The following is a 15,321-nucleotide window of genomic DNA, read 5'->3' on the forward strand; positions in this document are numbered from 1 at the left end:
TCTCCTTATTAAATCTCATCTTACACCTCCAAATCACGTCCTCCAGCTTTGAGCTTTCCATTCTCAATTCACGATTTAATGCAAATTAAACATGCACTAACAGTTAACTCACGTTCGATGTTTGTTTATCTGAAAGATTACACGTTAATTAGCATATGCAATAACGACAGTCTGTAGTCATCCACTGAACAGGTTTATCAACAAGATGGTGCCAAACACTTCCACAGTACAAGAAAATCGAGAATTTTCTCTGGTAGTTTTCTAAGTCTTTCCCTCCAAGATGCTAATATGGAAGTAGTGTTTCAGTGCCAGATGAGCTGAGGCAGTTCTTGAGGCTGGTGATGTTCAGGAGGTGGAAATAGGTATATGATTCAGACGCGTTGAGATCTGCGGGTCAGTTCAGGGGAAACCAGTGGAGAAAATTTACAAAGCATAATATTCAGCCTGACACAACTGCTAGGATGGCGAATGGTGTCAGTGAAATGTGTATGGAGTTTGTGGCAGAGTAAAGGATGATTGATTTTTTATTTCATATATTTAATTGGAGAAAATTGCAGCTTCTGCTAAGCAGACATTTCTAATCTTGTCACACAGAGGCAGTGGAAAGTCAAGGGAGATGGTGGAGACCTGGACCTTGGTGTTGTCAACACACATGTGGAAGATGGCCCATGCCTGTAGTTGCTGTTGACATTGGGAAACATGTAGATGTGCAAGAGTAGGAGGCAAAATATGAAGGTCAGGCACAGGCGAATTGATAGTGCACGTAGGTGGACGGAATCCATTGCGAGGTAATCTGTGACTATTATCGTATCGGGAAGACAGGAACCAAGAAAAGGCAGTCCCACAAAAAGTGCCCAATATTAGAGATATGGAGAGATCACGGGCGAGGTTTGATGGATGTTTGGAGGAATGAGTTGAGCCGGTGAATTTTGAGGCATGGATAGAGTTTAAGCTGAGGACGAGAATTTTAAATTTAAGCCATTGAGCGGACTGAAATCTAATGCGGGTCAATGAAAACCATTGTGTTGTGCGAGCTGCCAGATGTTTTGGCAGATAAAGAAGTGTAATAAAGTTTTGGAAAGAAAGAGAGTGGAGGTTTGGTTGTCAGTGAGCAGTGAACTGGGGGAATAGTGTCAGGAGATGGCCCAGTTCTTATTTAACTGGAGCCTTTAGCCACTGTAGAATGAACTGATAAACATGTGCAATACAATAATAGAGAGAGGAATGTCAATGGAGTACGCTCAGAGTCTGTCCCCTAATTCCACCCACAGTAAGTTCTCAGCTGTAATCTTTAACATGGATTTAATTGTCCTCGTGTCGAAGTTTACATTTTAATTGCATCTGCCGCTGGATTCAGTGTATACTGTGGAGAAAGCCGGAGAATTTATGCATGAACCATTATCAGTGAAAATTGTCATTACAATTACATGAAGCCGCTCATCATTGTGGGATCTGTCCTGTATTAGCACATGTTTCAGCCTTATCCCCAAGATAGGTCTGATTAAGTTACTTTGCTGGACTTTGAGATATTCATGTCAAATGCACCATTTTATTTACATGCCAGTCAAAGCTGCTGATGTAATGTGTTTGTTCAAGTGACTGTCACTAATAGCAATGATCAGGGGTATAACCATGTCAGTGGAGACTTATCCCCTGTATAAATCAGGGCCTATTAGTATGTATCAGCTCAGAGTGAGTACCGGAGCTGTCGGTTTCAGAACAATACCAGCTGTTGCTTCTCACAGAAATGAGATATCCAGTCCTATATCAGATTGAAGATATTTACTATCCCATTCTTGCAGCCATTGGAGTTCCCGGTAAGCTGCTGTCTCCAGCTCTTAATGTTGCAAATAAATATTAAATCGACTGCTGTACTTGATAATGTTTTCCTTGCTGAATGTTTTACGCAGTTGTCTATTCGGTTCGGTCAGTATAATAATGGGCTGTCTGGAGGCTCGGCTTATTTGGTGTTGTAGCAGATGCATAATGACTGTGATAATCTTTGTGCATCAAATCCTTGCATTAGTATTGCATTATTCACTGGGCTGAATGTATTTTCCTTTGATACAATGTCCTTAGATTCTAAATGTACGAGCTCATTTTTCTTTCTTTATCTGTAATTGTTTGTGTTGACCCATTCCTGAGAATGTGATCAGATTAATATCTCAACTTAATGTATTGGGATCAGATGCTCGGGCTAAGTACGTAAGAATATATGCAATAGGAACATGCATAGGCCATTTGGTCCCTCGATCCTGCTCCACAACACATTCAGATCATTTGTGATTTGATCTCGACCTCAAAACCATTTTCTTGCTTGTTCTCCATAATTTTTGACTAGCCTATAGTTTAAAAATCTCTATATCTTAGCTTTGCATATAATCAATGACTCAGCCTCCACAGCTCTCTGGGTCGAGAATTCCAAAGATTCATGACTATCACAGAAAATAAATCCTCCTCAGCTCCGCCTGAAATGTGCACCTTTTGTCCCTTAGTTCCAGATTCCTCCTCGAAGGGGAAATATCTTCTCCCCACCAGACTCTGAAGCTTCCTCAGAATTTCACATTTCAATGTGTCTCTCATACTTCTAAACTCTGACGTTTATTGGCGGAAACTATTCAACCTCTCCTCGCAAGACAGCCCCTTTTAACACCAGGAGTCATGGGAGTGAAGCTTCTCTGAACCTACCTCAATGCATGTCTATTCGTCCATAAATAAGGACAACACAACTGCACACAGTAGTCTCGGTGTGTTGCCACCAACGTTCTAAGAGCAGTTATCAGACCATCAGGAGTTGTTAACAGTTTCATGCTGTGGAACTAACCTGCTTGGAATGTTATTTCATCAAAATAATTTCAATGATTTAAAATCAGGCAGATCCATGTCCTGGTTCCCAACATCAAGGGCTGGATTGTAAAGGGAGTCCAACGTTGGTAAATGTGGCGGGGCGGAGCGGGGGTGGGGGTGTGGGGTCGGGTTGTGTAGGTTGGGAGGGGGCATGAAGATCGGAGCGGGTGAGGCCCGTCACCAACCCGAAGTCGGCAGGACCCCTCCCTATCTCAGCGGCGACTATCTCAGTTTTATTAAAGACAGAGTGCACAGCAACTCGACGTCCTGTGAGCTCGTAATAATGTCCATCATATCAAGTGCATTATCATATCACCAATCAAAAATCTCAATCAAATCAGTTAAACTCCTTTTTGCATGAAATTATTGGTGCTTCCTTTATTTAATTAATCGCACTTGCCCCAGTGACTGTTCGTTTCTTGCCAGTTTACCGTTTCTGAACTTTATTTTCCTATCACACATGTTAAGCACACTGGCCTGCAATAGCTCTGTTTATCTTTAAAGCTCTTTTTGAACAAATTCGTACCGTTTTCTTTTCTCCAGTTCTCTGGCAGCAAACCTTTATCAACAGGGGATTGCAAGATTATGGGCATTGCCTCTATAATTTCCACTCTTACTTCCCTCAGTATGATCGAATGTACCTGATCCGTCCCTGGCGACTTATCAATCTCAATTATAACCAGCGTTTCCAATCCCTGCTCCGTATCGATTTGAGCCAATCCAGTCTCTCGATACCTTATTATTCATTAGGTATTTTGGAGCTTATTTTCCTTGTTAAAGTAGTAAAAGGTACTCATTTAGCACCTCAACTATGCCTCTGCTTCCATGCACAAATCATTACTTTTTGTTTCCTAATCGGCCCTATTCCTTCTTTTATCACTCTCTCACTTCTCATACAGACATATATGAATGTACAGGCTTTTTAAATTCCCTTTACCTTGTCTGCCAGTCTCTGCTCATACTCTCTTTGCTGCTGTTATGATCCCTTTTAAGACCACTAACAAATCAAAAGAACTAAATGCACCCATTGACCCTAAAATCTGAAACAAAAACAAATGGACAAGATTTCACTTTTATCAATTTTACTTTAACTCTCAAACAAAACTAGCAAAAATTAAACATGAACAGTTGAGTTACGATCAATGTTTGTATATCTCAAAGGTTGCTCATTAATTAGCAGGTGCAGTGAAGGTAGTTCTTATTAATATTCTGAACAGTCTGATCAGTACAATGATGCCAACCATTTCCACAGTACAAGACAATCGGGAACTTCCTCAGGTATTGTTCCAATTCCTGTCCTCCAGGATGCAGATATGGAATTAAAGATGTCCAGTCAATAGCAAACAATGCAATCTTCCAGTTAATGGTTCTGTTTTGTCATCTTTCAAACACCCTCAGCCATTAATCAGCTTTCAGCTGTGTTCAATCCCCCAGACTCTTCTTGTAATACAGAAACCTCAGCTACAATCATATATGCCTTGTAAAAATAAAAACAGCTTGTGTTCTTTTAGTTTCGAGATACAGCATTGAAATAGGCCCTTCGGCCCACCGAGTCTGCCCTTCGGCCCAACGAGTCTGTGTCGACCATCAGCCACCCATTTATACTAACCCTACACTAATTCCATATTCCTACCTGTCCCCACCTGTTCCTATAATTTCCCACCAACTACCTATACTACGGGCAATTTACAATGGCCAATTAATCTATCAACCAGCAAGTCTTTAGCATGTGGGAGGAAACCGGAGCACCCGAAGGAAACCCACGCAGACACAGGTAGAACTTGTAAACTCCACACAGGCAGTACCCAGAATTGAACCCGGATCGCTGGAGCTGTGAGGCTGCGGTGCTAACCACTGCGCCACTGTGCCACCCGAGAACGTTAAAGCTTTCGATCTCTTTTCAAATAAGGGTCTGTCTCAAATAAGCTCGCTTTGAATCCTAATCACAACACCAAACATGTCAGCTGCCAAGAATGCAGTCCACACATGAGGCGTTGCGAGGTGTTGGAGCCGGTGGAACTTTGGGAGCTGGTCCAAAAGAAGCAGTGGGAATTCCACCTCTGCCATTCAGAACCACCCATCTCTATTTGATAGCACTTGGGCAATTTACTTCCTGGTGCCAGGGTCCCTGTCGTTTTTAGGACTGGGATTCCGACTCCAAGAGCCAATCATAGGGCAGGTGGCTCAGTTCTACTGGTAGCGCCACCTGGAGTGTACTACTAAGGGCCTTGGACCGAGGCCAACCACTGGAGACGCGAACCTCAATTAAGTGAGGCGAGATTACCGAGGGCAGGCTGACAGGCAGCGATGATGGGGCAGGAGGGTGGGAGATGAGGGGAGAAGAATAGGCTTTCCAAAGGAGTGGGTTGCTTTCTGCTGGGGACCTCTGTGGGCCACAGATTGCCCAGGGAGGAAGAGCCCTAAGCTCACAAGGAGTTCACTTCATTTTTCAGGGCTTATTGCCAGCAGCGGCAGGAAGAGGCCGTGAGGTAGTTAATAATAGACCTATTCAGCGCCTCAGCTGTTCTCTGGGTGGGAAGGCCGTTGCTGGCCTTTTCCACTCCCAATGTATTGACTGCAATGGAAAGATGACGGGCCCTTCCTTCCCTGCCTGCCATCGCACATCTATGGTGCACATGCCTCCTAGCCTACCTCGGGGAGAGGGGCGGCATTAAATCCATGCCTAGGATTCAGCACACTTGCCTCCTTGGGAAAAAAAGAATACCTTCCTGCAGTAAGGAATTCGTTCAAACAGTTAGAAAATACAAGTAATTAATAGGGTAAACATTTTTTAACAAATCACTCATTGTGTACTGCAGAGGTGACACTTTCCTTTGCTACAATAACACATTCCATACTTTACAAATACTGTTCACTATCTAGATGACAGTGGCTGCTCGCCTCATGAAAGTTCAACTGCCCTCTGCTGTTGGTATCAAATTTTGCCTCGCTGGAAAAATCTTAAACCTCAGTAGCCCCTCTGCTGGCACTAAACTATACGCCATAGACATTCATGATTTGCAGTTTGCGGATGACTGCAGTGTCGTTGATCGTTCTACTCCAGATCTGCAAGCCACTCGTGATCTCTTCAGTTCTCCATCAAGGGGACTTGAATGCTTCCAGAACAAATCTAATATATCAAGCTACACCTGGTCAGCGAAACAGTCCATATCCTACATATGCTGAAGGACTAATCTTCTACTCACTCTTCACTAAATATAGGTACCAGATATATATATACTTTGCCTAATCAAAACTGTGAGGAATCTCCGCTTGGTCAACCTTATCTTTCACCTCAAATCACGTCATTCAGCTTTGAGCCCTTCCATTTTCAATTGAATCTTAAAAGTAAATTAAACATGAACAGCAGTTAAATCACGTTCAATGTTTGTATCTCTAAAAGGTTGCACATTTATTAGCATATGCAAAAATGCTAGTCCGTACCAATTCTCTGAACAGAATCATCAACAAGATGATGCCAAACAGTTCCAGAGAACAAGAAAACCACCAATTTCCTCAGGTAGTTTTCCATGCCTTCTCCTCCAAGATGCACATGTGGAAATAGTGATTGAGTGTTTCAGTGACAGATGGACTGAGGTGGTCCTAGAGGCTGGCGATGCTAGGGAGGGGGAAATATGTATCTTTTCTGATCGAGGGGCAATGAGATCTGAGATTCAGGTCAGGAAACAATAGGGTAAGGTTCACAAAGCATCATATTCAGCCTGACACAACAGCTAGGATGGCGAATGATGTCAGTGAAATGGGTATGGAGTTAGTGGTAGTTCAAAAGATGATTGCTTTGAGAAAATTGCAGCTTCTGCTAAACAGACATTTGTATTATGGTCACAAAGAGGCAGTGGAGGGTCGAGAGAGATGGTGGAGAGCTGGACCATGGTGTTGTCAGCACACATGTGGAAGCTGACTTCATGTCTGTAGTTGCTATTGACATTGGGAAACATGTAGATGTGGACGAGGAGGAGGAAAATCGAAAGTTCAGGCACAAGTGAATCAATAGTGCTGGGAGGTGGAGGGAATTCATTGCAGGTTTTCGTATTGGTAAGAGGGAACCAAGAAAGTGCGGTCCCACCAAAAGTGGCCAATATCAGAGGTATGGAGAGTTCATGGGCGAGTTTGATGGCGGTTTGGAGGAATGGGTGGAGATGGTGAATTTTGAGACCACAAAGAGATTTGAAGCGGAGGAAGAGAATTTTAAATTTGAGCCATTGAGCGGATTGAAATCAAATGCGGGTCTCTGAAAACCATTGCATTGTCCAATCAGCCGGACGTTTTGGGGGATGGAGATGTACGGAAGAGTTTTGGATAGAAGGAAGATGGATGTTGGATTGTCAATGAGTAGTGAACAGGAGGAATAGTGTCAGGCTCTGGCCCACTTCTAGTTTTACTAAAACGTTTAGCCACTGTAGAATGAACTGATAAATATTTGCAATAAAATAAGAGAGAGACGAATGTCAATGGAGAACGTTGACAGTCTGTCCCTAATACCATCCATAGTAAGTTCTCAGCTGCAATCCTGAACATGGATTTAACTGTCCTCGTGTCAAAATTTACATTTTAACTCCTTGTGTCCCTGGAGTCAGTGTATAATGTGGAGAATTCCGTTTCATTTTTAAATGAATCGTGAGGAGTGAACTTCATGACTACAATGACATGAAACCTCATGAGAAGCCGCTCATCATTGTGGGATCTGTCTTGTATGATTGCATGTTTCAGCCTTATCCCCAAGAGAGGTATGATTAAGATATTTTGCTGGACTTTGAGATATTTATGTTGTATGCACCATTTTATTAACATCGCAGATAAAGCTGCTGTATTGTGTTTGTTCAAATAACTGTCTCTAATCGCAATGTTCAGGGGTATAACCATGTTAGTGGAGACTTATCCCTTTATAAATCAGGGCCTATTAATATGTATCAACTCAGAGTGACTACCGGAGCTGTGGGTTTCAGAAGAACACAGTTGGTGCTTCTCACATAAGTGGTATATCCGGTAATATTTCAAATTGAAGATATTTACTATCCCATTCGAGCAGCCATTGGAGTTCCCGGTAAGCTGCTATCTCCAGCTGTTAATGTTGCAAATCAATATTAAATCGACTGTTGTACTTGATAATGTTTTACTTGCTGAATGTTTAACACAGTTGTCTGTTCAGTTCGGTCAGTTGAATGATGGGATGTCTGAAGGCTCCGCTCATTTGGTGTTGTAGCAGAAGCATAATGACTGTGATTATATTTGTACATCAAATGCTTGCATTAGTATTGGATGATGCACTGTACTGAATGCATTGTCTGATGATAGAATGCCCTCAGATTCTAAATGATCGGGATTTCTCCCATGCTTCGAAACTCTGATGTATCTAGGTCCAAACTGCTCAAAGTTTCCTGATAAGACAGCCCCTTTAACACCAGGCGTTAACCTAGTGAAACGTCCCTGAAGTTCGCTCAATGCATGCATATTCCTCCTTAAATATGGGGAACAATGCTGTACAGAGTAGTCTGTGTTTCCCACCAACGTTTTAAGACCAGTTATCGCACCATCAGGGGTTGTCAACAGTTTCAAGTTGTGGATTTCGTTGATTTATAACGACACAGCTCACAGTAACAGTCTTACAAGGAGGCAGCACATTGTCCTCCTTCCCCAGCATCATGTGTCGGTCTCACTGGGATTTCAATATTTTGTTGGAAATGACTGTTATAAAATATGTCCTTATGGGAATCTAACGCTGCTTCAGAGGTCTGGCAACTGAAGTGAGTTTGTTGCTCACACTTTAACATCTCCTTCACTGATTCACTGCGGTTGAATTCATTTACAGCTGCTTGAATTTACTGTAATAATAAATGTACTGGTTTTATGTTGCATCAGTTTGGACTGGATTTGTTGGAATCACGAGCCCTTCTAGTTAATTGCAGATTATAAAACCTAGTGTTGATCTATATTTGTTTGTTGAACAAACCCACATTTTTACTCTGAACTTACGAATTATGAGAGATGAAATTTCAATTTTGCGTGTTCCGTCTGGAAGAGGCACTCGGTTTTACGTATTCTTTGTATTGCAGATAGAGTTAACAGTGCAAGTTGTGGGAATGACGGTCCATCCTAACTCGTAAATGAATGTCCTGGGTTATTTGAGTGATGTGTACACGATGAGGTCAAACAACTTTCAGTATGTGTGCATACAGTAGTTTATTCGGAACTCTTAAACTAATTATATCTTTGCTCGCTGCATTCTATGCAAACTAACACTAAATAATAGTACATCAAAGATGCACACACTGCAATCATTTTCTGTGATGTGCCATTAATGACCAGATGGGGAGAGAGAGAGAGAGAGAGAGAGAGAGAGACATCCACGTCATTATTTCTCAACTGACTAAATAACTAAATGGAACCAGTTATTTACCAACTGAAATGTTTACTTCACTTTGTTCGCTTTCCAAACCCTTCAGGACCTGCCTCCCCTCCAGTTCTCAAATGTCCTTTTCGTTGTCTCCCACCAATCCACTCACTGGTTCAGCCTCCATCGGTCTCTTCCTCCTGATCTAAATTCTGAAACGCAGCGCAGCGGCTCTCGACCTTTTCAGATTTTGAGACAGCCTCTGTTGGCTCTCTTAACAAATAAAACAAAAACAGCTCCCCTGTCCCCTCTCGGCCATTGGTCTGGAGGCTAATCAGGATTTAATCAATTAGATTCTTTCCTAAGCCCTTCCACTGCGTCCAATGCTCATTTTCATTCGCCTGCATTTTTGTTTTCAAATCAATTTTCCAATCAATAGTTGATAATTGCTCTCAGAAGAATTCCCTGCCCGAAAGTGCTGGATGCTGCAACAAGGCTGTAAATTTCACACAGGATCCTGTCGAACTGCTGCTTTAGTTTGATCTCTGATCAATAATTTCTCTGTTTCCCTTTCTATCTCTTTCAGTTAACCTGTTGGCGATTCTGATCCTGTCCCGACGAAAGTGCGGTCTCTCCAAATGTATCACTCGCTACCTGGTGGGAATGGCAGTGGCTGATCTCCTGGTCATTATTACAGATCCCATATTGAGGAGGCTTCCAGTGAATTATTTCCCAGATTCATTCCTGTCCCTTACTCCCATCTGCAGTTCAATTGTTTTCCTGATCTTTGCAATCACAATGGTTTCGGTATGGCTGACAGTCGCTTTCACCTTTGATCGATTTGTGACCATTAGTTGTGAGAAGTTGAAGACAAGATTTTGCACTGAGAGAACAGCGGCCATTGTTATCGGAACAGTGACTGTGCTGTGCTCTTTAGAAAGTGTTCCCTGGTACTTTATATATGAACCTAAATATATAATTAATAATGTTCCTTGGGGCTGTATGACTAAACAGAGCTTCAGTACTTCCCCTGCATGGACCAGTTTTGTGCTGTTTCACCGCATTTTAACACCTTGTGTCCCGTTCTTTCTGATTCTGCTAATCAATGTTCTGACAGTCAGATGTATTTTAACGGCCAGTAGAGGCCGCAGGGGACTTCGGGGCCTCAGCACTGGAGAGAAGCCAAATGACCCTGAGATGGCGAATCGAAGGAAATCCATCATTTTGCTATTTAGTATATCTGGAAGTTTCATACTTTTATGGATGACGCAGGTTGTATTTAACATCAATAGGCGAATTACAAAACAATATAATTTCTCTATCAATGACCCTCATTTTATCACACAAAGAGCAGGTGGTATGCTGCAGCTTCTGAGTTCCTGCACCAACACGTGTATTTACACTGTGACCCAGACTAAATTCAGAGAGGAGCTGAAGAAGGCCCTGCTATACCCACTAAATCTAATTGTGAAATTCGTTAAATCATAGTTAAAGCAAGGGTTTTCAAGTTCCAGCACTAAAATTCATTCCAGTCGGCATAGCCTAACTCATTGCAGGGCGGACCATTTTCTATTCACAGAATAGATCCCTGAGATGATTGTAAAGCTCATTTTGTAATATTTTATTAAACATCCGACCTAATGAGACTGGTTATCTTTGCAGAAGACACAGGCATTCTTTCTCAAAAATGACGGTGCTAAAGAGCACAGCTGAACATCATCTGAAGCAGCTCTGAATCAAAGAAGCTTCTGTTGGCTTGATGGCAAAGTGACAGGGTGGTGTACTGGTTAAGTCACTGCGTTAATAATCCAGAGGTCCATGCTAATGTCTTGGGAACACGGGTTCAAATCACCCCACAGCTGCTGGTGGAATTCAAATTCAAGTGATTCAGAAAAATGTGGAATCAAAGGCTTGTCTCAGTAATAGTGCCATGAAACTACCATCAACTGTCGTTAGAATCCATTTGGTTTTCTAATTCCCTTTGGGAAATTAAATCTCCCTTCCTTATCCGATCATTCCTGCATATGAATCCAAATCTTCGGCAATCTGTTTGACTTAACTGTTCTCTGAAATGCCTGAGCAAGCCATTCAGTTGTCAAGGACAATTGGGGATTGTCAGCAAAGGCTAGAGCTGCAAGCGAAACCCACGTCCCGTGAAATACTAAATAATATAAGATGGAGGATGAGTAAGTCACCCAGGAAAGTAAAGGCATGAATGAGGAAAGAGAGTGAAAATCAAACAATAAAAACAATAAGTGAGCATGACTAGCAGAACGAATTAAATATTAAATACAAAGAGAGAGAACAGAGTAGATAAATGTGGAAAAAAGAAGTCAAACAAAGAGAAGTGGCGTTCGACAGAGCAGGAGCATGAAGGACCGAAATATTAACACCTCAAAACCCAGGAAGAGGCGCACATTGTTTGCTGCATAAAGCAATTATTTCTTTCTTTAAGTTGCATGCATACAACCTCTTTGAACATGGAAATATCTCAGAATATTTCATACACAGAATGGCGTCTGAAGGGTTGGAATCTGTTGGCACCAATGCGATTCCTGGTGCCAGGAGGAAAAGGCAGGGCGAACACAGCTATGGCCTTTCCGAGTCCTCCCCCATTCAAATCCCGACCACCAACGATCGTCCCCACAGCCTCCCGGACCCCAGGCGCGAGCTTACATTGTTGAACCACTTAAGTGCCCGGCGCAGGGATCTCCATCCATTTGAAGACGGAGGTACCCACCTCAAAGAATTGGGGGCCAATCATACGGCCAGTGTCCCAATGTTATTGACAGCCCCAGTGGCGGTCAATGCTGGTACTGAAGAGGCCTTGGGACAGGTCCAGCATTGGAGCCTCGAACCTCTGGTAAGTGAGGCCGGGTCTCTGGGGCATCTGTCTGGCCCCGACAAGGGTGGGGGATTGGGGAGGGGGTGTAGTGGAGTGAGAATAAAGGATAAGGGAGGAGTTAAGGGCGGCACAGTGGCGCAGTGGTTAGCACTGCAGCCTCACAGCTCTAGCGAACCGGGTTCAATTCTGGGTACTGCCTGTGTGGAATTTGCAAGTTCTCCATGTGTTTGCGTCGGTTTCCTCCGGGTGCTCCGGTTTCCTCCCACATGCCAAAGACTTGCAGGTTAATTGGCCATTATAAAGTGCCCCTAGTATAGGTAGGTGGTAGAGAAATATAAGGACAGGTGGGGATGTGGTAGGAATATGGTATTAGTGTAGGATTAGTATAAATGGGTGGTTGATGGTCGGCACAGACTCGGTGGGCCGAAGGGCCTGTTTCAGTGCTGTATCTCTAAACTAAACTAAACTAAATATTGAGCTTTTTCCCATGGGTTTCCTCTGTTGGCCACAGATATCCACCAGAGGAGTGTCTCCGATGCCTGCAGGGAAGGTGCGCCGTATAATTAGGCGATGTCACGGCTGATGGAGGCAACCTAAGGTTCTTAATTGTCCTCTGCTTGGGAAGACCAGTATCCACCTGTCCGAACCCAAGCAAAATGGCGTGGCGAGGACCCATCTGCCTTCTGAATGCGACCCAATATGTTGGGGGATACATAAACTCTAACCGGAATTGTGGAGGCTGTTACGGCATTTGGCATGGAAACCACACCATCTTCCTCCAACGGCTCTTCACTGTCATCAAGCTGGCTGATGCTTCTCTCGCCTGGTTCCATTCTTATCTAGCTAATCATAGCCATTGTATCACTTGCAAAGGCTTCTTTTCCTGTTCCCACAATGTTAGCCCTGGTGTCCCCCAAGGAACTATCTATGGCCCTCTCCTGTTTGTCATCTACATACTATCTCTGGGTATAACAGACAGAAGAAAAAGACGTGCAGAAAACGGACAGAGCAAACAACATACACTCAGAGAAACAGAGACAATGAGAGACAGACATAGATAATTAGAGATGATAAAGGCAGTGTCAGAAAGTCAGTTTAACCCACAGAGTGCAAAGACTATATGTGTTGGTTGGCTGAGTATTCAACAGATGAAACAAGCAGGCAGTTTATTGTCTTCCCTGGTTAATACACTTTAGGCTTTTATGTCAATTCTAAAGTTTATGCGTGTCGGATGAGCAATGATCCCACCCAGTCTTGTGTAACTGATCGTGTTCGCATTTAATGCAGGAGTTTAAACTGCTGTTATGTACAATGTGTAACTTTACTAGTGAACTTCAGTCTTGTGAAATCAATCAGAATGTATTCTTAACCCTTCTTCTCTGTTACACAGTAGATCCCACTGCACAGTCCCTTTCTCTGTTTTCGTGCTATGTTTCATTTTTGATTCACATTGAATATTAAAAATGGTGATTGGCGAGATAGAAACTAAACACTGGATCTGAAACACTTTCAGACTCAGCCCAGTTTTATCTCTGACGTTTGACATAACTGGACAATATGTGCATTCCTACTGTGTATTATCTCACAATAATAAACTTCCGTCCATTTACTTTAAACAGATGACATTATTTCATTTTCTTTGTGCAATATCATAGAATTACAAAATTAACACAATATTCTCTCTACAGTAGCTCGCATTTCAAGGTTTAATTCACTCAATCCATTACATTCTCTGTGTTAATTCCCATCATGTGTTTTAAGCACAGTTTGCAGGACTGATTACATTAAACTAGTTCAGATATTGTAAACATTGATTTAAAATTATAAACAAATTAAGTTTTTCGATGTATATCGCCTGTGAGCTCTGACACGTCTGAAAGTTTCAAGGACACTGAACAGCCTATTCCACCTCTCATTACATCGTACAACGGACTGCAACAGACAGCGACAAACTCAAAGAGAATTTGATGGTCAATAGCTCATTTCTGCCATTCTTGGCACCATTTTCGTTAAATAAAGTGGGATAGGAGAAATTAATTGTTGATGCTCAAATGTGTTGCAATGGGAGAAATCCGTTATGATTCCAGAAATTTATGAGAACAGGAATAGAACCATCGGGATTCTATATATCGATTGGAATGGGAGAAACCATCTGTTGTTTTCCAGAAATCAAATCAATCAGGACCAAAAAAAATGAGATTCCAGATATCTACTGCGAAAATAGCATCAGGCTTCTTTATGTCTATTGGTACTTAAGAAATCGATTGGGAACCAAAAATATTGGAGAAAGAATGGGTTTCTGTAGATCACTTGGACGTGCGAAATCAATTATGTTTACAGAAAGCAATTGGAACGGGAGAAATCCGCTGTTTTGAAGAAACCAATTGTGTTCGAGAAATCAATTGAGGCAGAAAATTCTGCTGGTGCTCCAGAAATCCAGTAGGGTGCTGGAAATACAGAATAGGTCGAGAAATGTAAATATAATTGTTACACTATTGTACAGATTCGTTCCACACATGTCTTACCTGGACAGCTGCAAAAAATGAGTCAGATAAGGTGATCAAGGTAGAGCGAATATGATCCCACCACACATTGAGACACTGCATTCAGGAACATACGAACTCAGGTGGTTAGAAACAGTTTTGTCATGTCATGTCTGGTACCTTTGCATCGGTGTCCTCCAGTTAGGAGTTATCCTACCTGTGGAAATAGTATCCCCTTATTCACTCTGTGAAAACAATTGGTGTTTTGAGACATCTCTATCAAATTTACTGTCAACTGTCTCTGTTCAAAGCGGCATTTAATTCCCCAACGGGGAGATGTTACTATTTCAAATGCAACCGTGGAAATTTGATTTGAATTGGATTTCGAGTTTGGAATGGACACTCTCAGAAAGTGGGCTGGCAGCGACTTCTGAAAAATCACAAAGAGCAACATTTTCTCAGAGACTATGATATCAGAATCACCTGAGAACAACTGCCCCTTTTCACCATAAGACAGGCTGTATTTCCCGTTCAAGACAGAAATCAGCTATTTCAAAATCGATTGCAGGTGCTGATAATTTCTCTAAAGACAGATGATTTTTGCAGTGAATCGAGGTCAGTTTCCTGAAAGAACATGCTTCAGAAACGACAAGAGAACAGGCTAAACTAAAATTTGTAATGAGTAACGAGACAGAATTAATTAATATTCTGACATCAAATAAGCAGCAAGCAATGAGTGGTCATAATATGTTCTGTTTGAGGAGAAACGTAACGGAAATGCTCTGCTATTCACC

At 42.3% G+C, this 15,321-nt stretch overlaps 1 protein-coding gene across 1 annotated transcript; it reads left to right on the forward strand.

The window, feature by feature from the left end:
• Positions 1–6,968: 6,968 nt before the first annotated feature.
• LOC137364440 (probable G-protein coupled receptor 139) lies at positions 6,969–10,687 on the forward strand. Its single transcript, XM_068027666.1, has 3 exons — positions 6,969–7,095; positions 7,874–7,912; positions 9,786–10,687. The coding sequence occupies exons 1-3, from the start codon at positions 6,969–6,971 to the stop codon at positions 10,685–10,687; spliced, it is 1,068 nt and encodes a 355-aa protein (XP_067883767.1).
• Positions 10,688–15,321: the final 4,634 nt, after the last annotated feature.

Source organism: Heterodontus francisci, unplaced genomic scaffold (assembly GCF_036365525.1).
Source record: "Heterodontus francisci isolate sHetFra1 unplaced genomic scaffold, sHetFra1.hap1 HAP1_SCAFFOLD_935, whole genome shotgun sequence".
NCBI classification, from domain to species: Eukaryota; Metazoa; Chordata; class Chondrichthyes; order Heterodontiformes; family Heterodontidae; genus Heterodontus; species Heterodontus francisci.